The 26,742-nt window shown below is 48.4% G+C and overlaps 1 protein-coding gene across 2 annotated transcripts; it reads right to left on the reverse strand.

The window, feature by feature from the left end:
* Nucleotides 1–974: 974 nt before the first annotated feature.
* PKD2L2 (polycystin 2 like 2, transient receptor potential cation channel) lies at nt 975–26,715 on the reverse strand. Of its 2 annotated transcripts, none has more exons than XM_075900447.2 (15): nt 26,578–26,715; nt 22,902–23,003; nt 21,880–22,013; nt 18,390–18,646; nt 16,037–16,258; nt 15,178–15,406; nt 13,113–13,283; nt 11,409–11,590; nt 10,154–10,274; nt 8,610–8,711; nt 7,446–7,537; nt 5,101–5,170; nt 4,068–4,192; nt 2,207–2,328; nt 975–1,138 (listed from the first exon to the last, which is right to left on the reverse strand). In XM_075900447.2, the coding sequence occupies exons 1-14, from the start codon at nt 26,651–26,653 to the stop codon at nt 2,211–2,213; spliced, it is 2,001 nt and encodes a 666-aa protein (XP_075756562.1). In that variant the 5' UTR covers nt 26,654–26,715; the 3' UTR covers nt 975–1,138; nt 2,207–2,210. The 2 variants fall into 2 exon arrangements, with proteins under 2 accessions (XP_075756562.1, XP_075756561.1); XM_075900446.2 differs by having other exon boundaries at nt 976–1,144.
* Nucleotides 26,716–26,742: the final 27 nt, after the last annotated feature.

The following is a 26,742-nucleotide window of genomic DNA, read 5'->3' on the forward strand; positions in this document are numbered from 1 at the left end:
ATTCAGTTAATCTGAACAAAGAGGGATGGTCCATTCCCTTTAGTCCCTTGTTTACCAGCTCAGCTGTGGTTGTTGCTTGCATCTTTTGTTAAATGCCAGGCTGGACGGAAGCAGCACCCTTGTTGTAAAGAGGATTTCCACACTCAAAGTCAGAAATGTTTCTAGGAGGTGCTTTGCCTCTAGCTTTCTCCGTTCCCTGAACTGCTGAGGCTATGTCTACACTGGCGGCTTCTTGCGCAAGAACATCTTGCGCAAGGGTTCTTGTGCAAGAAGACGTCCACACTGCCATGTGCGAGCTGTGCTTTTGTGCAAGAGCTCCCATGGTAGTGTGGACGCTCTCTTGTGCAAGAAAGCTCTGATGGCCATTTTACCCATCGGGCTTTCTTGCACAAGAAATCCCTGCCGAGCGTCCACACTGCCCTCTTGCGCAAGAGCTCCTGTGCAAGAGGGCTTACACCTGTTAAAAAAGAACATAGCTCTTGCGCAAGGAGCCCTCTCTTACCACGCCGTACTGTAAATTTACTTGCGCAAGAGTGGACGGGCAGTGTGGACTCTCTGCAGATTCTTGCGCAAGAACGGCCGTACTAGGTAGGGTAGACATAGCCTAAGTGTGTTTAACTGGCAGGGACTGTGTTCTTGGGGTGAGTGAAGCCTTAGGCACTCCAGGCAAGGATCAGGGCCTCCCTCTGCTAGGTCCTGCACAGGTAGCCAATCATGGAGATTGTCCATAAACTCTCTTGGGGGCAGGGACTGTATTTCAGAGAGGACATGATTCCTGAACGGGCTCTGTGCGCCCCATGCATTGATTAGCCTATGCAGTCCCCTCGGAATGGAATCCACCCTTCAGAGTGCTTTAGCCTTTCTCTGATTTATAGACTGAGTGACCATTAGAATGTGCTAAACTTATCTACTGGAGAACAATAGAAAGCTTTACCGCCAGCCAGAATCCTGTAAATGAGCAGCCATGCAGATAAAAAAAAATCAGCTGAGTTTTATTTTTCCATGACAGGTGAGTGTGTGGCACCAGCTGAATTGCCTTCCACCTTCCGTACTGACTGCGTCTTTCAGTGACTGTGTGAAGAGCCAGGTTGCCGGCATGCGTAGAAAGCTTTGGAATGTGCAATTTCCTTCCCTGCAGCTGTAACTGGGAACAAACATCACAATTACCAGGTAGCTTTAAATGAGTCACCTCCAGATTTTTTTTAATAGATTGCACCTGAGCCATCCAATGAGGGAATGTGGGTCAGGTGTCTAACCCATGGATGGCAAAGATTTGAATGAGCTAAGGGAGAACAGAAGAAAAGGCAGCGAGGGTGGAAGCATTTTCAGCCCTTGCATGGCTCCCTCCAGATTAGGTTTGGGATAGAGCAGAATGGGGAAGCTTGTACTACTTCTGCCTTAGCTGTGTGTGTTGAATGGTTGGCAGAGACTAACAATCCAGCTCTTCCATGAGCATAACTACTGGCTAGCGGTGGGACAAATCCTTAATCCACCTTCCAAATTGGAAACCGGCTGCTTTGATTTGGTAAGGGAACAGGAAATCTTCCCCTACTGGCTCAAATGAAGGAGGACTGGAAGACAAGAATTCTTGTTCTGTGCTTTTATAGGTGAATCAGCTTTTGGTGGAGAAGGTGAAACAAAGCTATTTTGTGTGAGGTAGGAGCTAAAAGAAGACCCATTAAGAAACACGTTTCCATCCTTATTAGAGAGTAGGAGCTGCTGTAAAGTCGGTAACTCAGAAAAGTCTGTACTGCTTTGATCTAGTTCTTACCACCTGCAAATGCTTTAAAAAGGGTGTCCATCTTATTAGCCCTATCTCACAGCCAGGGAATCTGAGGCACAAACTGCAGCAACTTGCCCAATATCACCCAGCAGGCTCACAGAGGAGCTAGAAATGGAATCTAGGTTCCATGAATCCCGAACCAGTGCTCTAGCAAGGCTTGGCAGCCACTGAGCCTGATGGAGGCAGCCCCCAGAAAAGGGGTGAGGTAATAGGAGGCAGGCCAGAATGGGAGTGCAGGGTCTGAAGCTACATGGATCCTTTGCCTCAAAGTGTCTTTTAGGGGATACGAAAAGGCAGCCACCACCATGCAGCCTGTTGGCTATAACAATCCTAGAGAAATGGCCCCTGTTCCTTCTGTCCAGAAACACAGGCGCTCAAGGGAATAAGTCCCTCTGGGAGTACAAATGGGCCCATCCCTTGTACCTTACTATCTCTGCTTCTGGTCTGGCGAGCCTTTCCGCTCAGGCATGTTTCTTAGAACTCGGCTCAGCTTTGCGTTCACCTCATTTAGCCGTGTCTCCAAATCCGTCGCGTATCTGAAAAGTCTAGAACGGAATGAAAATGCACCGATAAATTGTATTGGGTGGAAGGGGACACTGTCCAGTCTTTAGCACCCAGTGTTTAAGAATCATTCTCATTGCTTGCATTGTGTTAATGCCAGGCGAGGGCCAGGCCCCAGTGCTAGCGAGGCCAGATGGGACCCCTGTATATCACAGGCCACCCAGTCACCTTCACACCAAGCCTACCATAGATCACAGTAGCACAGCTACTGAAATCTGATGAGGTTCAACAAGGACAAGTGTAGAGTCCTGCACTTGGGACAGAAGAATCCCAAGCATTGTTACAAGCTGGGGACCGACTGGCTAAGTAGCAGTTCTGCAGAAAAGGCCCTGGGGATTACAGTGGACGAGAAGCTGGATATGAGTCAACAGTGTGCCCTTGTAGCCAAAAAAGCTAATGGCATAGTGGGGTACATTAGGAGCATTTCCAGCAGATCTAGATAAGTTATTCCCCTTTATTTGGCACTTGTTAGGACACATCTGGAGTACTGCATCCAGTTCTGGGCCCCCCACTATAGAAAGGATGTGGACACATTGGAAAGGGTCCAGCGGAGGACAACCAAAATGATTAGGGGGCTGGAGCACATGACCTACAAGGTGAGGCTGAGGGATTTTGGCTTATTTAGTTTGTAGAAGAGAAGAGTGAGGGGGGATTTGAGAGCAGCCTTCAATTACCTGAAGGGAGGTTCCAAAGAGGATGGAGAAAGGCTGTTCACAGTAGTGACGGATGGCAGAACAAGGAGCAATGGTCTCAAGTTACAGTGGGGGAGGTCTAGGTTGGATATTAGGAAAAACTATTTCACTAGGTGGGTGGTGAAGTACTGGAATGGGTTACCTAGGGAGGTGGGGGAATCTCTATCCCTCGAGGTTTTAAGTCTCGGCTTGACAAAGCCCTGGGTGTCTGGGTTGATTTAGTTGGGATTGGTCCTGCCGTGGGCAGGGGGCTGGACTTGATGACTCCTGAGGTCTCTTCCAGACCTAGGATTCTATGAACTGATGACGTGAAAGATACTCAGATGATCCTAGTGACCGGGCCCAGGAGCTGTATAAATCCAGAATGGAAAGTCACTCCTTGCCCAAAGAGCTTATGACAATCTCAGCTTCTCTCTCCAGGCTGGGACGACTCTCCCAAGCCAATGGAGGAAATGCCACCACGACCCCTTTCTTTACCTCTGCACATTTGTCCCTGGGCTGCTTCCCACACTTGAGGGGACCCTGGCAGGAGAGCAAGCTTCAATGCCACTTCCTTACTTAGCCTCTCCCCCTTCCTCCACAGAGCCTTGTTGGTCAGGGCTGACAAGAGGAGGGTGTTGCCCAGTGACTACACTGAGGTATATTCACCTTCGGTGCTCACGGTACAGTAGGTATAAAACCTCTATTTACTCCCAATAACTTACTGTTCTCTAAATTGTTCCTCGCTCTCTCTCACTTGCTGTTCTCCACAGCTACTGGTAAATCAAGGGCTATGAGAAGAGGTGAGCCACACAATCTCTAAAAGGGACTGACCTGGCGGCTTGTCCCTCAGTTGACTTTGTGCAAAACCCCAGTTTAAAAGGGGCACGGATAACTACTGAGAACATTGGCTGCAGAAAGCGTCGTGATGTGGGAAATGAGCCAAGCTGATTTCTTCCCATAGCCTGCCAGTCTCATCAGCAGGAGGCCAGCACGGCTACCTCTCCACTCTCTTAAAACAGACCCGGTAGCTACTTTGTCCAAAAACTTACTGCTGAAATTCCTGAGGAGAGACATGGTCCTGAGGTGCTGCAGCTGACTCCTTATCCTCAGCAGAGTGATACTTCTGGTGAAGCTTTTCCTTCCACTTCTGTAGCTGCGGTGACTTTAGATAACCCTGCCCAGCAGAGGAAAGGGTAGGTTTTCCAGGAGAACAGCCCCTTCAGATAAAGAGCTAGCTGACCTCTCTCCTTCCCCCACACACATTATGGGTAACACATTTGCTTGAATCGCTCACAGAATGTACTTTAGGAAGCATGCATCTGACAGAAAAAAATTGCTCTTTCCAGGTCTCTTCTCTTCGCTTTGAAAACAATCCTGCTTCTGATCTTCCAAAACTGGGGGAGGCTATAAGTATAAATATTCATGCAGCATTAGGGGAGACCCCAAGATGGCTGTACCAAGAGAGAGCTTTACAGAACGAGCAGAGGAAATAAAATAATTCTCAGGGGGCAAGGCAGTTTCCACTATGCAACTGTAGAAGCTCCATTTTTATGGACTTCCAGGGAAGGCAAGAAAGCTGCAATGGAGCAATGACCTTTTGTTGCCTCAGTATGGACTTCCCATGCCCCTGAGAATGCTTCACTACTTCCCGTGGCATAAAATCAAAGCTTGCTCTCTCTGTGGCTTGGACTCAGACCCAGTCAGGCCCCTTATACCACATATTGCTTTCTATGTCTTGCATTGTTCCAATGTTTGGTTAAACGATCCATTCCCAAGTCGAGAGCCTGTTCCCACAGCCTCCGGCACTTAATTCAAGCTGGCAACAGCTCTGCTCTTCTGATGTGTGGCCTCCTCTGAACAGAGCGGAGCTATGGGTGACTTTCATTGAGGAATAGAGAATGCAACTAGCAAGTTCTCTTCACCTCATTCAAGTTTGATTGCTACTTCCATGATGTCAGAGGTTAGCATGTTACATGAACATACAACTAAACCCCTCTTCGTTTATCCACGTTGTAACCCTCACAAGTAAAATCTGAAATAAAGTCCATGCCTTTTGGTAAGAAAAAGAGGAACATAGCCTACCTTCTCTTCCACACTAGATCTTCTGGAAAGCTTCAAAGCTTCATCTGTTTTGGAGGCTGAGTATCCCTTGCTGTCAGTCATATCATGCAAAAGAAGGAACATCATGCTGGATTAGGTCTTTGAGGCTCGGGTGGGGGGAGGGGAAGAGGACAGACCATCTCTAGCAGAAAAATAGATGCATCTGTGAGATGGTTTGTTGGGTCTGACGATTCCTCTTCTGAGAGTAATGGACAAGGCATGCAGATAGACCTTTGTAAGATTCCTAACAGCTAATGGGCCAACAAATGGAGGAAATTTGGCAGTCACCCCATCAATAGCAGGAATTTACTGACTGAGAAGATCCAGGAGCTAAAACCATCTAATTTGTGGGCTATCAAAGTTTTCCCATAATGTGGTTTACAATTTGCTAGTGAGAGCATGTTGTGGATGCCTTCTTTCCCATTTGTGATCTCATGAACCCTATAGCCACAGCCCATCCTGTGGCAACCATAACCAAGGCAAGTGTGGAAGAATATTATTAAGAAAGCACTTAATGTGCGTTTAGCTCCCTTAGTCCACTTCAGCAGGTGGAAATGGGGACGGCCAACACCCTGGGATCAGCAGATTATCGCTGGGCCATGAAGTGAGCACAGGCTGAGACTAGGTAAGCAAGGAGCTATGTCAGCGTCATGCAAGACGTGGGGTTCAGGACATGGGTGGGCGGGAATGTTTAGTGCTTGGTTGACTAGGGGTCCATATAAATTAATACAGCTCCTCAAGGAGATGGTTATTAATTGTCCCTTCTCAGGCACAAATGAGCCTACACTGAAGAGACAAATGTTCCTTTCACTTTTGTATTGTGCAGGAAAAAACCCACCATCCCATAACCAGTCTGGCCGTTCTACCTTCACACCTGCTAGTGAGGATGTTGGAGCATTAAGATCCTTCAGGATGAAAACCAGTAGATTATTTTGTAATGAGACTCCAAAGACTACAGGGGGCCCTTTTGAAAAGTGTGACTCTAAGCTTCCTAAAGCAGATGGGTCACCATGGATTAACAACAGTTGCTACAGTAAGTATTTATACAGAGGTTGCTATTAAAAAGGGAATATTCTTCTACCCAAAGCATTGACTGTGCAAATAAATCACCTATATTTTCCTGTTCTCCACAAATGAAAATTATTTACTTCTAAAATGGCAACCACTTCAATTGACCCAAAGCTTTTATTATTCTCGTAAATTAATTTATTCAATCTAATGTCTAATCTACTATTCCCCTCTGGTAAAACACCATTTTTGTAAAATTCTTTGAGAGAGATGAATTATATGCACTATATCAGAACTAGGCATTATTTTTATTATTTTAAATAAGGCTATTAAGGCTGATTTAGGGGGTAGCGGCCGAGACCATGTAGACATATACTTCAAGGAGCAATCTTGGCCGTGCTAAGGGGAAGAGTCAGGATCTTCTGGGCCTTTCCCATCTCTGACTTCTACGATCACCAGATTGCAGTATGAAGCCTCTTCAGAGTAAGAATGTTAAGGACTAGTCAACAATCAAAAGCTTATTGGATAGTCAGTCCACTAGTTGATTCCCCCCCACCCTGCTGCCTCAGATAGAGGAAGCAAAGAAGGGGGGAGTGGGTACTTCAAAGGGGCAGCCCCGCACAGCTGAGCCCGGGCTCAGCTGTGCGGGGCTGCCCCTTTGAAACATGGAGGCAGAGTTTCAAAGTGGTGGTGTGGTGCCCAGAGTCAGCTGGGGAGTGCCCAGCATTTCAAATCTGGAGCGCAGCATGGAGCCTGGGATCAGTGGGGGACTCTAAGTCTCCCGCTGACCCCGGGCTCCATGCTGCTCTGCGGCTTTGAAATGCACAAGAGTCCCCACTGGGGATTCTTGTACATTTCAAAGCTGGCATTCCGCATGCAGCCTGGAGTCAGCGGGATTCCCGCTGGCCCCAGGCTGCATGGAGTTCTGCATTCCTCCTTTGAAATGTACAGGAGCCCCTGACGCGGAAGTGCCTATCGACTAGGAGAGTAGTCAATGGAAATTCCATCGACTATTCAACTAGTCAATTAACCGATATTTAACATCCTTACTTCAGAGCTCCATTCTACACCCTTGCTGAATAGCTGCTCCTCACTTGGAGTAGCACCCAGGAATTTAAGAATGCAAATGAGCAGAGGGAGAACATGACCTTAGTGGGAATTAGGTGCCTAAATACCTTTGAGGGTCTGGGCCACAGAGTTCACTCACCCTACCTCCCATGCCATTCTCCAAATATTAGTGTATATTTGAAAACTAAGTAGACGGGTTAAAAGTAAGGTTCTGAAAGTTAAACCCAACAATTCTAGAGCTGGATTCCTACGTTTTCATGCTTTGCAAGCTTCCACCTGCTGGGTACAAATCCTCCATCTTCGATTTCTTCAGTTTGAGTTTGACAAGGGCCTTATTGTAACTCTGAGCACAATTTAAAAAAGAAAAAGTCAGTGAGTTAATTGTCTAATCAGGACTTCTGTGGAGAAAAATGCTTTCCTACAAACCATGGCATAATAAGCTTGTGATGCTTGAATTTAAGGGGGACACAGTCAACATGAGGCACCAGCAATTAGAAATGAATCCTATTAGTGATAATGAAAATTACGTTTCCAGTACCATGCATTCATCTCAGAAAATTTACCCTTTTATACTGAAATGCCTCATGGGATCCCCTAAGTCATTATACAAATGATTCCAGTTAGGTTTATTTCTTCTGCTATGTTCACTTTAGTCACAACCTCATCTAACGTGTCATAACACATTATGGGCAAACTCCTCAGCAAAGCAGAGCACCCCGCTGCCTTTTGGGATCAGGCCCCTTGGAAATTAGTGACTGAGGTCAACAAAACCCCAGAGGAGAGTGGAATGATTGCAAGAGCCTGGTAATTAAATCTCTGCATATACATGTAGAGACCTCAGTAAACAGGAAGACCCGCAGTGAGCTCCATGTAAGTGGATCCTGGCAGAATGAGGGCCTCAGTGTCCATCTAATTGACCGAATCCTCAGTTGCAGATGATTTTTTGGAGAAGGGGGCAATCTCAGGATGGCTGTTTTCCACTCCTGGGGTCACCTGTTCCCCATACTATATCATCTTTATGCGAGTGTTTAAATGTTCGGCAAATTGTCCTTCACTGGCATCTTTTTTGGGAGGGAAAGAGGAAGTCTTGCTTTTAGGTGACCTGAAAAGTTTAAGCAGCAAGGGGGTTATTCCCCTTTGTGTTCCTCTGTGCTAAATAACAATGGCTTGAAAGCTGGGAATGGGGGGTAAACGTTTTGATTTCTGCTTGTTTGGAATTCCCAAATCCGGGAGAGCACTCAATAGAGGTCTCAGGGATGTACTCTGTGAGCTTTCTTCTATTTGTTAAAATGAGTATTCCAAAATAGTTATGACCTGATTTCAGAACAGGCAGTTAATCAGTTCTGTGGAATTTTTTTTCCCTTGGGGATTTATCTTTACCTTTAAACTAGACCATTTTAGAGACATGTACTTACCTGTCTAATGAGGTCGCTGATCTCAAATTCTTTACTCGGTATCACTGCAAAGTCAGCTTTTACTTCTGAGTATGTGTCATTAATAATAGCCAAGAACATGTTCTGCATAGAAAGGAAGCATTTGGTGAGGTTCTCTATGTAAATTCTATTTCTGCTTTCCAGAGTCTATTCAGTTCTGTTCAGGTTCAGATCTAGCACTCCTCTTTCCTTAGTCTAACTCCTCTTCCCTTCTGCCCAGACACGCTAATGAGTGTTTCTGTCCTTCTGTCCCTCTCATGCTGCTACAGCAGAGTTCTAGAAAACTGGGGGTAGCAACTATGCCCATTTGGGTACAGTTATCCTTGTAGTAAGGATCACTGGTTAGAAAAAGGGCCACATTCTGCTGACATTTATACAATCAAAGGTGCAGCCAGATGATAAAGGAAAGGAGAATAGTAAGGGGGGGGGTGACACCTTAGATGGAACTACAGCCTTCATTCTCCTGCCTCTTGTCCAGTATTTAATGCTGTACTGCTCTTTGATGGAGGAAGGCTCTAGCTCAGCACAGGTGTGTCTTCATGAAGCATCTGGGCTAACCTAGTCCAAGGTGTGAGCAGCTGCACTGCAAAAGTATACCAGTCACTGTGTCCTTACTGGTGCAGCATTCATCTCTGTGTGTTGATAGACATGTGAGGGCAGACTCTGGTTTGTGCTGAGATAAACTGAGCCATTCCCTGTGAATTGTGGGAGAACTTGTCTGTCCTTCTGGGTGCATGGGGACTAGTGAGAAGGCACTGGAGGACTCTCAGCATCAAGTGATTTAATCTGTGCCTACTCACTGCAAAGATGGGGGATTACCAGCCTGAGTGAAAGTAGGGAACCAACCTCCAGATGGGCTAGTTGAAAACCACAACTAAACTCAGGTGAGAGTGTTCGAATGAGGAGGGGAGGAGGGTTAAGGGCAACACCTGTGTAATAACCTTGGCTAACTCTGAACGGAACACAGAGGCCTGCATAGACATAGCAGGCCCTAATAGTCACTGTGTCACATGACAATCCCCCGGAATGACCTGGCCAAGTCTGATGTCCACACACTTCACTATGTGAAAGGAGAGGGTTCAATATGATTTGGTTAGTGTAAATGTGCAGGTTGGACCTCTGTGGTCCAGTACCCTCTGGACTTGATTGGTCCTGAACAAAGGAATTTGCCAGACTAGGGGAGCTCAATTCTGGCCCCCCTGCCCAATTCCATTCCCAGCCCCGACTGCTGGCCCCTCTCAGGCTGCCCACCCCACTCTGGCTCCCAACCCCACTGCTGCCAGCCCACTCTGGATGAGCTACTGGCTGCTGGCACTGGTGATGACAGTGTTGGCGGGGCTGCTGGCCCTGCTGCTGCTGGCCCTTGCAGGGCTCCTGGCCGTAGGTCCTCCTGCAGTCTGACTTCTGGGGTGGTCTGGTCCAGGAACATCTGTGCTCTGGCAAGGAGATTGCTAGACCAGAGAGTCCTAGTTTAGAGAGGTTCAACTTGTATTATTATTGTTGTTCATAATTAACACACTACTTACCAGCAACACAAAGAACACGAAGAAAACGAATGTGATGAAGTAAATGGGGCCGAGAATTCGGTTGGCTTGCTCTATGCTCGCAAAGTTAAAATCACCCAGCACTATGCGAAACTGTGTAAAACTTTGAGAAAAAAACAGGTCTATTGACCATGTGATCTTCTTTTAAAGGTTTAAAGGAGTTATTTTGTAAGGTAGGAAGTATGGGGTTATGGATTAAAGAACTTCTGGAAGAGAAATGTTTAGAAAGGCACAAGCGAAACACTGGCTAGCGCTGTGCATATGCATAAGAACATAAGAAGGGCCATACTGGGTCAGACCAAAGGTCTGTTTAGCTCAGTATCCTGTCTTCAGTGGCCAATGCCAGACGTCCCAGAGGGAGTGAACAGAACAGGTAATCGTCACATAATCCCTCTCTTGTCATCCATTTCCAGCCTCTGACAAACAGAAGCTAGGGACACAATTCCTACCCACTAATGGACCTAACCTCCATGAATGTATCTAGTTCTTTTTTGAACCCTGCTAAAGTCTTGGTCTTCACAACATTCTCTGGCAAGGAGTTCCACAGGTTGATTGTGCGCTGCGTGAAGAAAAACTTCCTTTTGTTTGTTTCAAACTTGCTACCTATTAATTTCATTTGGTGACCCCTAGTTCTTATGTTATGGGGATAAAATGCAATGGCCACTACAGATGGAAACCCACTGTCAAGGCACTGCAGGGTGGAAATCCACTGTCAAGATTCTGCTGCCAATAAAATCAGTTATTACTCAGCAGATTCTCTGACTTTTACCCACAGGGCATAATGGTGCATGGCCTAGAGGTGAGGGAGCATTTTCTGTGAGATTGTGTGTGTCTCTGAGGCTGCAGATCAGGCAACAGTCTTATCCATATGCCTAATGCCCCTGCACAAATTAATCTTGCTGTATGAGGACAGTTTTCAGCCAAGACTCTGCATATAATGTTGATCTGGATATATATTGGGTCAGCACTGGAGGCAGTAAACCCGACTCCAGATGCCAACTGGAATCTGACCTAGTCTGCCGCTAGAACAACAAGATAACCGAGAATGCCTTTCTAGAGGAAATTCAGAAGGCGTTGTGGATGGGCTACAGGGCTCTGAGCTTTGTAGCACTCTCATTACCTAAGAGAGTACAATTACTGTAATAGCATAAGGGGTGGGTTTAAGTTCTGTTGCAGGGAGGTTATTTGCACGCCCAATTAGAGGTGTCTGCATTGCAAAGGTTTGAAAACTACATACATGCAGTTCTGAAAGGTGGAAAACTCATCAACTTGCGACCCGAAAACAAGGTAGCCTAACTGTGCATATGCAAAGAATATGATGAAAAACATGATAGCAAATCCGATGATGTCTTTGGCACAGCGGGATAACGTGGAGGACAACTGAGTCATCGTCTTGTTAAAGCTTATGTACTTAAATATCTAGAAGAGAAGAGATCAAGTTATTACTGGGAAGTGACCAAAACATACTGTACCTTTCGTAACACAGTACATAGAGTGTTGCCCGATTACTGTAACTTATGAGTTAAGTTGGGTGTTTAATCAGTATTAATAGCCTGACTCTTCAGTGAGAGCTGGATTAGACATAGTTGTGGGGAAAGGATTGCTCTGCAAGCTGGTGGCCAAATACATTTGCACAGTAAAACTCACTGTGGGTGACTATGCCTCTGAGGCTTGTAATTAAGCCTGTGACAAGCCTGTAATTAAGCCTGTGATCACTGGCAAGACAGCTCGGCCTGCAGCAGCCAACAGCTGCAATTCAAGGCCTCCACAATAACACCAATCCATATCTGGGTAAGGGAGTATTCGTAACGAGGTTTTGCTCCCAAATGTTTGTGAATCTAAGATGACAACTCATGAATTCAAAAGCAGATTTTCATTCTTGTGCAAAGTCAGCAGCCAGGCAGACTGAATGGTACCAAGACCACAAACTTCCCCCCTTTACCTTAATGGCACACAAACTAGAGCACCTTGGTTATGACAAGGTGAGATGAAGGAGGGTCATTCATGCACTCCACTCACTAGCCTAGATTGCCCATCACTGAGCTAGAGAGTCTGCTTTAGCTTATTTAAATAGTGGGAGCCCGACTTTAAAAACAGCAGTCTCTGTCCTCGCAAGAGTGAATGACTCCCCTTGTGCTTGCTCTTTCTTTCCACCATCTGCTGGGCACTTTACAAATGCCTGAGCCACAGATATAGATCAGTGACGGTGAAAATGACAGGAATAATTTTTGTCTGTACAAATGGAAGCCAAGCTCAGGACACTCACAGACTCTGGCCCAGACACTTTTAGAGTAGGGAAGTTAAGAAGCGAGTAATTCGTTAATCATGTAGTCGACAAAATGTTTTACTCTCAAGACTAAAGATGCCTAATTTTTAAACCTTTCCTCATAGGCTGAGGTTTCAAAACTTTTTATCATTTTTCTTGTTTTCTTCTGGCATTTCTTCAATTTGTTCATATCTTTCCTTTAAAGTACTGTGCCCAATAGTAGACCTTATTTGCACTAAAAAAGTAAATTTAGCTGACACTGTATTTAAAAGCTATTTAAGAATAATCATGGGTGTGCCATCAGTACAGACCAGGTTATAGCCTTGTTAAAACTAGGTCTAGGAAATAAAAAAGTTTTAAAACACTGGCACAATTATTTCCCACTCAGTCTAGCAGGTCAATAATTCTGTATAGGAGACGGGGCTTTTAACCTTGGGGTCCAAAATATGAAACTTGCCTTTAGAAGGACTAAGGTTGTGCAAGGATTGGGCATGTGACTACCCTGGTTCCTTAAACAGCAAGGTACCATGTTCCTCTTCTGGAATCTTATAAACAAAACTGTCACTTTTAGCTCTATCTTGGCAGTTCAGCCTTGAAGATGTAATGGCAAAGATTTACAATACACTTAGCAGAACTATGATTCTGATGTACAACAGGAAAATCGAGAATTGGTACCTTAATCCATGCGAAGAAGACATTGATAGCAATCATGTTGTTGTAACGGGTTTGCCAGTATGCAAGGAAATAAAAATCTGGATAAGCATATGCATTAGACAGCAGGCTTTCCATCAGCATGGACACCTCTACAGTACGGTACATATTGAAGGCAATGGCAAAGATAGACAGCTGAATAAAAGCAGAGGCTAGTCAGACTATGATCCAGACCCTGCTTCTCATCTTCTGTGCACTAATCATGCATGATCGTTAGCCTAAAACTCTCTATAATTTGACAAGACTAATCCGGAACACTGAATGAAAGTGAGTGCATGACTGTGTTACAAGTGCGGGAAGTGTAATATTAAGCTGCATGTTCAGGGAAGGACTCAATTGAAGGGGGAAGGTGTCACCTCTGTACCATCTCTTCCTAATCACTGTCCTTCTTGACCCAATAGGACCAGGCTCTACAGCTGTGAAAGGTGCACCCTCCCCCACCAACTGTATGAGGGATGAGTAAGTAGATGGTACTAAATTACTGGCCCGTCCACTGTACGCTGGGAGCCATCTTCTAGTAGGGGAATCTGGTGTGAGGGAGCTGTATAAGATGATTCCTATCAGAATCAGACTCCTGTCAGGTCTGGGATTGGACCAGAAAGCAGTGTGGAGGGTGAATTTCATGCCTGACAGATGGTGGTGTGATATCCCATAAGTATGTAAGGGAAACTCCCTCAGAAGACATGTGTGTTTTCTGACCTATATGGTGAAAACCCACACCATGGGCCAGCTTGGTCCTGAGCAAAGATAGAGATTGAAATTGAGGATTCAGCCTCACAGCAATTTGAGACCTTCTTCAAAGTCCACAGAACTTAATGGAAAAACTCCCACTGACATTCAGATCAGGCTACAGAAACCCACGGGCCATGCCTTGTTTAGTTTGCTCACAAATTAGTTATGAAACTATGTTATCAGATTTATTTTTAATCATAGAATACTAGGACTGGAAGGGACCTTGAGAGGTCATCGAGTCCAGTCCCCTGCCCACATGGCAAGACCAAATACTGTCTAGACCATCCCTGATAGACATTTATCTAACCTGCTCTTAAATATCTCCAGAGATGGGGATTCCACAACCTCCCTGGGCAATTTATTCCAGTGTTTGACTACCCTGACAATTAGGAACTTTTTCCTAATGCATCCCAGAATCATGTTTGCTTTTTTTGCAACAGCATTACACTGCTGACTCATATTCAGCTTGTGGTCCACTATAACCCCTAGATCCCTTCCTAGACAGTCGCTTCCCATTCTGTATGTGTGAAACTGATTGTTCCTTCCTAAGTGGAGCACTTTACATTTGTCTTTATTAAACTTCATCTTGTTTACCTCAGACCATTTCTCCAATTTGTCCAGATCATTTTGAATTATGACTATCCTCCAGAGCAGTCACAACCCCTCCCAGCTTGGTATCATCTGCAAACTTAATAAGTGTACTTTCTATGCCAATATCTAAATAATTGATGAAGATATTGAACAGAGCCGGTCCCAAAACAGACCCCCTGTGGAACCCCACTTGTTATACCTTTCCAGCAGGATTGTGAACCATTAATAACTACTCTCTGAGTACGGTTATCCAGCCAGTTATGCACCCACCTTATAGTAGCCCCATCTAAGTTGTATTTGCCTAGTTTATTGATATCATTCATTGAATCATGTATGATAGCACCAAGAGGCCCCATTGTGTCAGGTGCTGTACAAACTTTTGGAGACTCTCGCTGTCCTGAAGAGCTTGCAGTTGAAATAGATGAGACGGACATAGCGTGGGAAGGAAGAGGAAGAGGGGAAGTGACTCGAACAGTCACATGGCACATCCAGGGGAAAGCTGGGTATAGAATCTAGTCTCCTGAGCCATCATCCAGTGCACTGCCCTACCCACTGCACAACCTAGTCTCATCACTGTACTAAACTGCATAGACCCATTGGCCATCTCTGTCATGTCTCCCATCACAATGGCCATTTGTTCCAAACTGGTAGTGTCCAAAGGAGATTCCAAACCTGCAAGTAGAAGGCAGGACCAGGCAGTACTCACTGACACCAGCAGCATATCCAGCCAGTTCCAGGCGCTTTTAAAATATTCCGTTTTCAGTTTTCTAACTTTCATAATTTCTTGGATGATGAAAGCAAAGATAAAGAGGCAGAAGATGACTTCACAAGAGGCCAGGAAATAATCGTAGTAAGTGACATATCTGAGAAGCTTTACTGAGTAAAACTGTGAGGAAGGAAGAGCACCACCAGTAGCTGGGAATTCCACTACCAACCTATGAAGGGATTAGACAGGATTGTATTTATTACTGGTTTCAGTGATCAGACAGCATCACTTCAAGTCTTTTCCCTTAAAATTAAAACATGATCTAATGATCCAATGAGGGGAAATGCTTCTGTAAAAATAGCAAGCTTAACATCTCTCATTTCCATTAACTCTTCCTCTAAAGATAATTCTCAGACATCCGGAAGAGAGTGAAATGGAATAAGCTGAAGGCAAAACAAGAAAAGCATATGGCATGCAAACCAAATATTCCATCTGCTTGCACTGATCTTAACTAAATGGTCTTTGAGAGGATCATCCACTCGGCCAAGCCCTAAGTTCAGGATTCTGTGTTTTTCCTTCAGTAGCTGATGACAAGACTAATACCCAAGACTCTGACAGTGCAAAAGGTTACTCAAGTCAAGTCCTGTCCCATTGGAATAATCAGCTATAGGGCTAGGTATAATCCTCTGCAGGACCGGGTTGAAGCATTTGCTCCTGTTTTAAGAATTAGCTGTCTTGCCAACTACTGGATGAGAAACACAACTGAGTGTGCTAAGGATAAACAGCCTTTTATTTCAGCCTTAAATAAGCTAATATCTTAGTAAATGGGATTTTGGGTGGAGTAAATGTAAGCACTGACCTGACTACACAGAAGAGGTTTATGTTAGCATTATATACCGAGAAGTCGATAAATATGACTCTTGTCCCTCTAGTGATCCAGCCATTACGTCTGAGAAACGCAAGCTTCCTTATGCTCTCACTTTTCGATTTAGGCAAGGTGAACATAAATCCACCACCACTGTAAAGACCAATGGCTCCCCAGTGCCAGGGAGCTAATGAGGAGGCAGAGGAATAGCTCCATCTGTTGGAGACAAGGAAACAAAGCAGTTTAGCGACTGGGAAATTGGACTGCAAGAGGTTTTTATAACCAATTATTTCCCACTTCTTATGCTTCATTCAACCACTACTGCATTTTGGACTCTTGAATTATCCTTTCCTCACTAGGAAAGATGGAATACAGGCGTGGGCTTGGAAGGTTTACATATATTTAATGTGGGCTAGTCAATAAATTTTTCAAAGACAGATATACTTAAAAGCTGAATTTCTCCCAGCTTAAAAAAATCTTCATATCCAAATGGAACATCTCACATTTACACATAGGCTGTGTCTAGACTGGCAAGTTATTCCGGAAAATCAGCCGCTTTTCCTGAAAAACTTGCCAGCTGTCTACACTGGCCGCTTGAATTTCCGAAAAAGCACTGACGATCTAATGTAAAATCATCAGTGCTTTTCCGGAAAAACTATGCTGCTCCCTTTCGGGCAAAAGTCTTTTTCCAGAAAACTGTTCCGGAAAAGGGCTAGTGTAGACAGCAGAGTAGTATTTTCCGCAAAAAAGCCCCGATCGCGAAAATGATGATCGGGGCTTTTTTGCGGAAAAGCGTGTCTAGATTGGCCACGGACGCTTTTCCAGAAAAAGTGCTTTTCCGGAAAAGCATCCTGCCAATCTAGACGCGCTTTTCCGAAAATGCTTTTAACAGAAAACTTTTCCGTTAAAAGCATTTCCGGAAAATCATGCCAGTGTAGACGTAGCCACAGAGTATTGCTATTGTAGTAATCCCAGTTTACATTCTTTTAAAATGGATTTAAATGATCTTAAGTAAAACTAGTAGTAATGACTGAAGAGTTCTGCTGGAGGTGCGAAGAGCCTGCTTTACCTCTGTCTGCATGGCATTAGTACCAGACTAGAAGAGGTCAGCTCAAATTCTGGCCTCCCATAACTGGTGCGTTTCTAGTCAAATCAATGGAGTTTTGCACATTTTATGCCAGTGCTGAACTTAGTCCAGAGTCCCCTATCTTGATGCCAAATTCCTCTGTTGGTATGTACCAGGGGTGGGCAAAATACAGCCTGCCACAATACTCTGGGCCACCAATGTCCTGTAGCCCAGTGGGACCCTTGGGCTGGCTCACTGCCTGCCAAGCCCCCACACGGCACTCAAAGCGGCCGGCTACAGGGGCCAGCCTGTATAGCTTTGCAGCATGTGCCTCTTAGCGGGGGTGGGGTCTTTGCACACTGCTCCTTCCCCAAGCACAATCCTCGCAGCTCCTATTGGCCAATTTCTGGCCAATAGGAGCTGGCTGGGCCATGATGGTGGGCATGTATCGCTTGAGAAGCCCCACCCCCATGGCACATGCTGTGCAGTCACACACGCTAGCCCCATTATCTGGCCACTTTGAGTGAGAGTGACTCCTCTCACAAGGAGTCTGCCTGAGAGTACCACTGGGCTGCTGTCTGGAAACTGCCTCCTAGCCAGAGCCTGAACTTAGCACCCCATCCCACGCTCCCGCCTCCTGCCCCAGGTCACGCCCAGGGGCGGCCCGTGAGCCTAGGTGCGCTAGGCAGCTTCCTAGGGCGCCGCTGGCCTGGGCGCCTGATTATGACGTCATGGCCATTGACGGCCGTTCAGGCAGGGGCGCCAGCTGCTGCAGCCAGCCTCGGGCCGCTCCTGGTCACATCTCCCTTCTTCACCCAAACTCCCTCCCAAACTCCACGTCCCTTCCTGCATCCCAATTCCTTACCCAGAGTTCCCTCCTGTACCCAACTTCTGTCCCAGACCCCACACCTCCTCCATTAATAGCATAGAAAAGTGCAGCCCTTGGCCATTTGCCAAATTCTTGGCGAGGCCCCCTCATCAAGAATTATTGCCCATTCCTGGTGTACATCCAAATCAGTGGGCTGCACCAGTACAAATCAGTGAAGAATTTCTCCTCTCAGAAGTTTTGATTGCTGAGATCGAAATGCATTAAAGCAATGACAATGGAAATTGTATTGAGCAGTTTTCAGGCTTTCTTGGTAGAATTCTGAAAATCATCTAAGGGAATTAAGTGTCCAACTCCCATTGAAAGTCATGGAATTTTAAAACCCTGCATGTCTTATAAACCTATATCCAAAGTAAACAATAAGAAAGTCCAAAGTGGAATACTACAGTACTCACACAGACCCGTTCTTCAGACCAAAATCAGATCTATCTTCAGCTCCATAGCGGTACTCGTGGTAACACTCTTTCAGAAATGTTCGGAAATAGGGATAGATGGAGCAGGTGTTGTTGCGGACTTTTAACTGGCGAATCTGAGCTAATCCTAAAAGTAAGTTCTCATAGTAAACATGGCTGCTGTTTTTATGGCTGGTCAACGTCTTGTTGTTGTACCATGTGTCCCAGTACAGACCATCCAGAAGGGGGCCTTCTGCAAACTGGATAACGTAATGAAATTAGATACGAGAAGCTGAAAAGGCCCCTTTCAGTGTACATTTTTAAGATGCCAATCTTTCTGATAGGACTTTCATAAAAGACTAGAAATTACACATTTCCAAGTTAGTCTATAACAGGAAAATCTTGAAAAACAACGAATAGTCTGGTAGCACTTTAAAGACTAACAAAACATGTAGATGGTACCATGAGCTTTTGTGGGCACAGCCCACTTCTTCAGATGACCAGAGTGTTGGAAGTCCAGCACTCCAGTCATCTGAAGAAGTGGGTTGTGCCCATGGAAGCTCATGATACCATCTACATGTTTTGTTAGTCTTTAAAGTGCTACCAGACTATTTGTTGTTTTTTAAGTTTTTTTAGAACTTATAAGTTAGGTCTAGCTATTGTCCAGGAGCTATAAACACCGAAGGTTGATAGGTTGTAACATCTTCAGAGAATTACCCTCACCTGGGGAGACTTGTTCCAACTGGTTCCAGAGACCAAAAGACAAAGAAAATACTTTTGGATAAATAGTTCAAACTGACTCTGGGCCTTTCTTTGGAGCCAGCGAACAGACAGGAGCTTCTGTCTGGAGGGGGGCGGGGGGAGAGGGGCCCAAATCCTTCCTGGGAAAGGCTGGAAGAACTTTGGGCTACTGAAGCCCCCTAAGATTGGTGGGTGACCTCAGGTAAGCTCTTAGCATGTATATGAGATCTGTTATTGTTTTAAATATTTTTTCTGTAGTGTTTTCAACTTAAGAATAAATGTGTGTGCTTAGGGAGAGCAGCCTGATAACTTATGACTGCTGGCAATCATGTTGTTCATAGCCTTCAAAGAGAAAACGAAGTGTAGACTATAATAGAGTTTAAAGAGAAGCTAGATAATTTCATGGAGGTTAGGTCCATAAAAGGCTATTAGCCAGGGGATAAAATGGTGTCCTTGGCCTCTGTCAGAGGCTGGAGAGGGATGGCAGGAGACAAATCGCTTGATCATTGTCTTTGGTCTACCCTCTCTGGGGCACCTGGTGTTGGCCACTGTCGGTAGACAGGATACTGGGCTAGATGGACCTTTGGTCTGACCCAGTACGGCCGTTCTTATGTTCTTATGTAGATACTGGCACGGTTAGGGCACTGGGATGGTTTGGCATAAATTGCCTTGCGAGGTTGGGTAATATCCATTATTTAGAGCTTTTTAACAGCAGGTTAGACAAACAACCGACACAGAGGGTCTAGATGGTGCTTGGTCCTGCCATTAGTGCAAGGGATTGGGCTTGATGACTTCTCGGGGTCCCTTCCAGTCCTATGATTATATGATCAAAGGGGAAATATGGGTCCCCCAGGATAATCCTTATAATCAGATTCCCTTACTTTTAAATATTAACTAGGGGGAAAATAGTCCTAGAACTACAATATTTGTGTCTTCCAATGTTGCAAACTGAGCTGAGTCTTCCATCTAGTGGTAAAAATCTGGTGAGCATTAAAACACTGTTGGCTCCCTTGTGTCAGCTGAGCTGGGCTTGCAGGGCTCAGGCTGTGGGTATATAACTGCAGAGTAGATGTTCAGGCTCAGTTCATGGTAGAGATGTAAGCGACTAGTCAAGTAGTCAACTACCCAATAAGTCTAGGCTTATCGGGTAGTCAAGTCACTACTCGCTTCTCTCCCTGCCCCTCCCCCCACTGCCTCTGTATCGGAGGCAGCAAGAAGGGGAACCAGAAGCTGGTGCTCGGGGGGACCCAGCTTAAAAGTTGGCTCCCCCAGCACCGTCTCCGTGGTGGTGGTGGGGGAGGCAGAGACCCAGACCTATCCCCGCTGTGGCTCTGCAGTTGAAATGTAGTAGGAGCCAGGCTGCCTGTGTGCCCAGCTCCTACTACATTTAAACTGCAGAGCTGTAGCCGGGGCCCTTATCGACTAATCATGTAGTCAATACAAATTGTATTGACTACATAATTAGTCAATTACCTGCTTCTTAACATTCTTAGTTCCTGGACTCCAGCCCTAGCTTGAACATCTACACTGTAATTTTGCAGCCTAAGTCCTGTGAGCCCATCAGTTGATATGGGCTAGTTGCAGAGGTTTTACTGCAATATAGACACGTCTACCCTGAAGAAAAATCCACAGTTGTAAGTCTCAGAGCCCAAGTCTACTGACTGCTAATTTTAGCACCCTAGCACAAGTCCTACTATGGAAACTTCTGTTTAGGCCAGAGCTTTGGCTCTCAGGCCTTGCCTCCCCACCAGGTTTCAGAGTCTGGGTTCCAGCCTAGGAGGGAACATCTACACTGCTATTTTTAGGCCTTCCCCATCCGGTGAAAGCTCAAGTCAGTTGACTCAAGCTCTAAGACTCGCCACTTCATGGATTTATTTATTTTTGCAGTGTAGACATACCCGAAGTCAGGGGTCTCAAACTCAATTTACCTTAGGGGCAGTGCCAGTCCTCAATTCCTCCTAGTGGGCCAGCGGACACCCCTCTCTGGCAGGGCTTAGGGATGGGTGTCTCTGTGTGCTACCCCTGTGAATCCCCTGGCTTTGCCTGACACCCCCAAGCGATTTAACCCACTCTGCCAGGGCCCCTGGTGCCACCACAGGCAGCATAGCAGAGCTAGAGCAGCTTCCAACTGCTAGCTCTGCGCCATTGCCAGCACACCCCTGTGGCCTGGGGGAGGTGTATGTAGCACCGTCCTGTCCATAGGACAGTTCAGTGTGACTGCCCCAGGCCCTGCGCTTTTGAGGCCCTGCAGCAGCTGCCCCAACCATCCTATGGGTGGGATGGTCCCCCATACTCAGGTTAGCCTGCGGGGCCTGGGGTGGGTTGGGGCTGGCAGCCAGGGTCAGGCCCCTTCACTCTCACCACAGTGGCAGGAGCCATGGGGAAGCAGAGCAACACACCGGCCTTCTCCACTCTGCTACAATCTCCTAAGCCAGTGTGCTGGGGCTGGGGCTCTCTGCTTCCTGGTGCTACAGTGAAGAGGAGTGTCTGGCTTGGCCTGGGAGACAGCGGCGGAACAGAGCAAAGGCTTTGTTCAAGTAATACATGCCTGTGTTCACCATGCCTATGGCTCTGGGACTGGTATGCAAGGGAAATGAGGGACATGTCTTTTTTTCTGCTTCTCAATCAGGGGCCACATCAGTGAGGTTTTTGGTTTCTCATTTTTCTATGGCCCCCGACTGATTTTTCTGTGGGTCAGTGGCCCCCAACCCAAAAAAGGTTCCCCATCCCTGAGTTAAAATTAGAACCTTACCTTCCAGAAGTCAACCATGCTACCTATCGTCTTGAATGAAATTCTATCTGTCTCAGACACAGAGGTTTCCAGAAAGAGATTTGACATGACTTTGTTCAAGTAATACATGTCTGTGTTCACCATGCCAAATGTCACTAGCAAGCAAGAAAGAGCTTGAATGCAAAATGATTTCTAATGATGAAGACAACTACCAGTAGAACAGTGATATCCTGACAGTACTGCTTACATCAAACTAAAGGTATTAGCCTGAAAACACAATCTAAAAGCAGGGGTACTTTTGGTCTCTTGAAACCAACTGAAGATTATATACTTTCCCTTAATATCAGGGGTATGTATTTATCCTTATCTCAGTAACTATACCAAGGCACTGCATATATTACAAGGCACCAGAGCTCTTTGTTTAGAATGTGTCTAAATAAAAGGAAATATCTTTGTTAAGCACCAGAGGGGTGTGTAATATTTTCAATTTCATAGTGCCTTTCATTTCAATTCATTTTACTGTTATGGTCCAGATCCTGATAGTACTTCAGTTAAGTGTTAGTTCTGTTTTACAATGGGGAACCATCTTCATTAACTGTTATTCTGCAAGAAAAGTTTTGTCCCAGCACATGCAAACGAAACCACACTGAAATCAAAGGAGTGGGAGATTGAGGGCATGTTTGCACTACTGTGCTATATCGTCTGGTGAAGATGTGCTATGACAATGGGAGAATGCTCTCCTGTTGGCATAATTACTCCACCTTTGCGATAGGTGGAAGCTATATTGGTGGAAGAACATCTCTGACCAACATATAGCGGTGGGAACAGCATTTTAAGTTGATGTAACTTACATTGTTTTCACACCCCTGAGCAACATAAATTACATCAATTTATGCAATAGTGTAGACTAGCCCTGAGTGGTGGTATCTCTCAGCCTTCCTAGTCCAATATTATACATTGAAAGAAGTGTAGCTCTCTCTTTGTAAGCCAAAAATATTTGCAGATAATGCATTACAATTCATTTAGTTCATTAGTAGACTTACATATACATAGATCTGTAAGGAAAATTATATAGATTAGCAGTTCCTGAAGGGTAGTTTTCATTTCTAGCTCTCTGCTATAGGTGAGACGAGGTTTCACAATACCTAACCATGTGAAATAAAAAGCATAATGAAAAAGAAAGGCAAGGATGTAGAAGAGAGGCATACATAGTCACAGAAATAATACATTAAAACCAGGTTCCAACTACGCTGAGAAAATCCTCAAGCCTTTTAACATTTCTAAAGTGAAACACTTTTAACCCTGAAGTTTCCCAAATAGGTTTTGAAATTCTTATTTGCTGTGAAAGGGGCTTTCATATCAGAGGAATGTGCATGCTAGGGGTGTTTCCCATGCTTTGAGCACTGGATGGAGTGCTTGGGGCTTCTTCAGGATCAGATTCCTTATCGACTTAAGGACATGTTAGTGCCATAATATTGTATGAGCAAGAACCCAACTCTCTACTGCAAAGCCAGAAAGTTGGTGTGAGAACTTCTGGGGTTGTTCAAAGAATGGAATGGTGGGTGAATGGGACGGGGTGGACATTGCTTTGGTTTCATTCCATCCCCTCTGTTTTTAAGTCACATAAGCTTCTAAACTGCCCTCAAACCTTATACCTCTTTGTCAGGGACTTAGCTGGACTTAGCTGGAGGGAGAGTTCCTACCACATTGTCATTGCTGTACAAGCACAGTAATTACTAACAGGCTTGCCCAGCGTAGACAAGGCTGCACTGTGCCAGGTCTGAAATGGCCACGTAGGAGAAGCTGCAAGGGTGAAGCTGGTTTTGAAGGGCACTGGACAAACTGAGAAGGGGATGGGTAGGTTGTGATTTCTAGACTGGACAGGGAAGGGTTGAGCTGGGCTCACCAAAGCAGGGGCAGGGACAGACCACACAGGTTGTAAAGGGGCATGGTAGCCAGCATATGGATGGGCAGGCTTAGATGGGTGAACAGGAACTGGGCTGGGCTCTCGTGGAGTGCCTGGGGGAGGAGAGCAGGAGGGGGTATGGAGGGGATTGGGCTGGCTTGGAGCCTGGGGGAGGAGATTTGGGTGTGTGGAAAGGGGCTGGGTTAGCTCAGTGCCTGTGGAGGGGCACTCAGGGTGTATGGAGGGGGGGATTGGGATAACTCAGTGCCTGGGGAAGGAGAGCTGGGGATGTATAGGGGGCTGGGGTGGCTCAGTGCGTGAGGGAGGGGAGCTGAGAGGGTATGGAGGGGGACTGGACTAACTCAGTGCCTGGGGGAGGGAATTGGGGTGTGTGTAGGGGGCTGGGGTAGCTCAGCGCCGGGGGGGGCAGTTGGGGTGTGTGTAGGAGGCTGGGGTGGCTCAGTGCCTGGGGGGGGAGTTGGGGTGTGTGGAGGGGGCTGGGGTGGCTCAGTGCCTTGGGGGGGTTGGGGTGTGTGGAGGGGGGCTAGGGTGACTCGGTGTGTGGAGGGGGCTGGGGTGGCTCAGTGCCTGGGGGGGTTGGGCTTCCTCAGTGCCCAGGAGAGGGAAGGGGGGCTGGGGTGGCTCACTGCCGGGGGGGGGGCTGGGGTGCGTGTGGGGGGGGGCTGGAGTGGCTCAGTGCCTGGGGGGGTTGGGGTGTGTGGAGGGGGGCTGGGGTGGCTCAGTGCCTGGGGGGGGGGGGGGGTTGGGGTGTGTGGAGGGGGGCTGGGGTGGCTCAGTGCCTGGGGGGGTTGGGGTTTGTGGGGATGGCTGGGGTGGCTCCATGCCGTGGGAGGGGGGGGGGTGGCTGAGGTGGCTCAGTGCCTGGGGGGGGTTGGGGTGGCTGGGGTGGCTCAGTGCCTGGGGGGGTTGGGGTGTGTGTGGGGGTGGCTGGGGTGGCTCAGTGCCTGGGGGGGTTGGGGTATGTGGGGGGGTGGCTAGGGTGGCTCAGTGCCTGGGGGGGTTGGGGTGTGTGTGGGGGTGGCTGGGGTGGCTCAGTGCCTGGGGGGTTGGGGTGTGTGGAGGGGGGCTGGGGTGGCTCGGTGTGTGGAGGGGGCTGGGGTGTGTGGAGGGGGGCTGGGGTGGCTCCGTGCCTTGGGGGGGTTAGGGTGTGTGGAGGGGGGCTGGGGTGGCTCGGTGTGTGGAGGGGGCTGGGGTGGCTCAGTGCCTGGGGGTTGGGGTGTGTGGAGGGGGGCTGGGGTGGCTCAGTGCCTGGGGGGGTTGGGCTTCCTCAGTGCCCAGGAGAGGGTGGGGGGGCTGGGGTGGCTCACTGCCGGGGGGCCGGGGTGCGTGTGGGGGGGGGCTGGAGTGGCTCAGTGCCTGGGGGGGTTGGTGTGGCTCACTGCCGGGGGGGGGGGGGGGAGGCTGGGGTGCGTGTGGGGGGGGCTGGAGTGGCTCAGTGCCTTGGGGGGGTTGGGGTGCGTGAAGGGGGGCTGGGGTGGCTCAGTGCCTGGGGGGGTTGGGGTGTGTGTGGGGGTGGCTGGGGTGGCTCAGTGCCTGGGAGGGGTTGGGGTGTGTGGAGGGGGCTGGGGTGGCTCAGTGCCTGGGGGGGTTGGGGTGTGTGTGGGGGTGGCTGGGGTGGCTCAGTGCCTGGGGGGGTTGGGGTGTGTGTGGTGGTGGCTGGGGTGGCTCAGTGCCTGGGAGGGGTTGGGGTGTGTGGAGGGGGCTGGGGTGGCTCAGTGCCTGGGAGGGGTTGGGGTGTGTGGAGGGGGCTGGGGTGGCTCAGTGCCTTGGGGGGGTTGGGGTGCGTGAAGGGGGGCTGGGGTGGCTCAGTGCCTGGGGGGGTTGGAGTGTGTGGAGGGGGCTGGGGTGGCTCAGTGCCTGGGGGGGTTGGGGTGTGTGTGGTGGTGGCTGGGGTGGCTCAGTGCCTGGGGGGGTTGGGGTGTGTGTGGGGGTGGCTGGGGTGGCTCAGTGCCTGGGAGGGGTTGGGGTGTGTGTGGTGGTGGCTGGGGTGGCTCAGTGCCTGGGAGGGGTTGGGGTGTGTGGAGGGGGCTGGGGTGGCTCAGTGCCTGGGAGGGGTTGGGGTGTGTGGAGGGGGCTGGGGTGGCTCAGTGCCTGGGAGGGGTTGGGGTGTGTGGAGGGGGCTGGGGTGGCTCAGTGCCTTGGGGGGGTTGGGGTGCGTGAAGGGGGGCTGGGGTGGCTCAGTGCCTGGGGGGTTGGGGTGTGTGGAGGGGGCTGGAGTGGCTCAGTGCCTTGGGGGGGTTGGGGTGCGTGAAGGGGGGCTGGGGTGGCTCAGTGCCTGGGGGGTTGGGGTGTGTGGGGGTGGCTCAGTGCCTGGGGGGGTTGGAGTGTGTGGGGGTGGCTGGGGTGGCTCAGTGCCTGGGAGGGGTTGGGGTGTGTGGAGGGGGCTGGGGTGGCTCAGTGCCTGGGAGGGGTTGGGGTGTGTGGAGGGGGCTGGGGTGGCTCAGTGCCTGGGGGGGTTGGGGTGTGTGGGGGGGTGGCTCAGTGCCTGGGGGGGGTGGGGTGTGTGGGGGTGGCTGGGGTGGCTCAGTGCCTGGGGGGGTGGGGTGTGTGGGGGTGGCTGGGGTGGCTCAGTGCCTGGAGGGGTTGGGGTGTGTGGGGGGGTGGTTCAGTGCCTGGGGGGGTTGGGGTGTGTGGGGGTGGCTGGGGTGGCTCACTGCCGAGGGGGGGGCTGGCCAAACTTGGGGTGCTCGGGGGGGGCTGTTCGCGGGGAGCGGGCCCGGCGGAGGAGGGGAGCTGAGCTCCGAGGGCCGCCGGGTCCGGCCCGGCCCCCTGCCCGCCGCCCCCTCACCCACCGCCCACTCTGCGGGTGCCCGAGGGCCGCCGCTCGGCTCGGGGCTCCGCCGCCTCCAGGCCGCCGGGCCGCTCCATGGCGGCGACTCAGCTCCGAGCCGCGCACGGGAACCGCTTCCCCAGAGACCGGCCCGAGCCGGGGGGGGAGGGGGGGCGCGAGACCGCCA

The sequence above is a fragment of the Pelodiscus sinensis genome, chromosome 16, assembly GCF_052426305.1.
Source record: "Pelodiscus sinensis isolate ZL-2025 chromosome 16, ASM5242630v1, whole genome shotgun sequence".
Lineage (NCBI taxonomy): Eukaryota > Metazoa > Chordata > Testudines > Trionychidae > Pelodiscus > Pelodiscus sinensis.

Coding starts and splice junctions, on each gene's coding strand:
- PKD2L2 (XM_075900447.2), bottom strand. CDS start 26,653: ATGGAGCGGCCCGGCGGCCTGGAGGCGGCGGAGCCCCGAGCCGAGCGG. Junction 5,171..7,445: donor AGCTTGCAAAGCATGAAAAC/GTAGGAATCCAG, acceptor TATGACTGACAG/CAAGGGATACTCAGCCTCCA. Junction 2,329..4,067: donor TCTCCTCAGGAATTTCAGCA/GTAAGTTTTTGG, acceptor ATTCCGTTCTAG/ACTTTTCAGATACGCGACGG.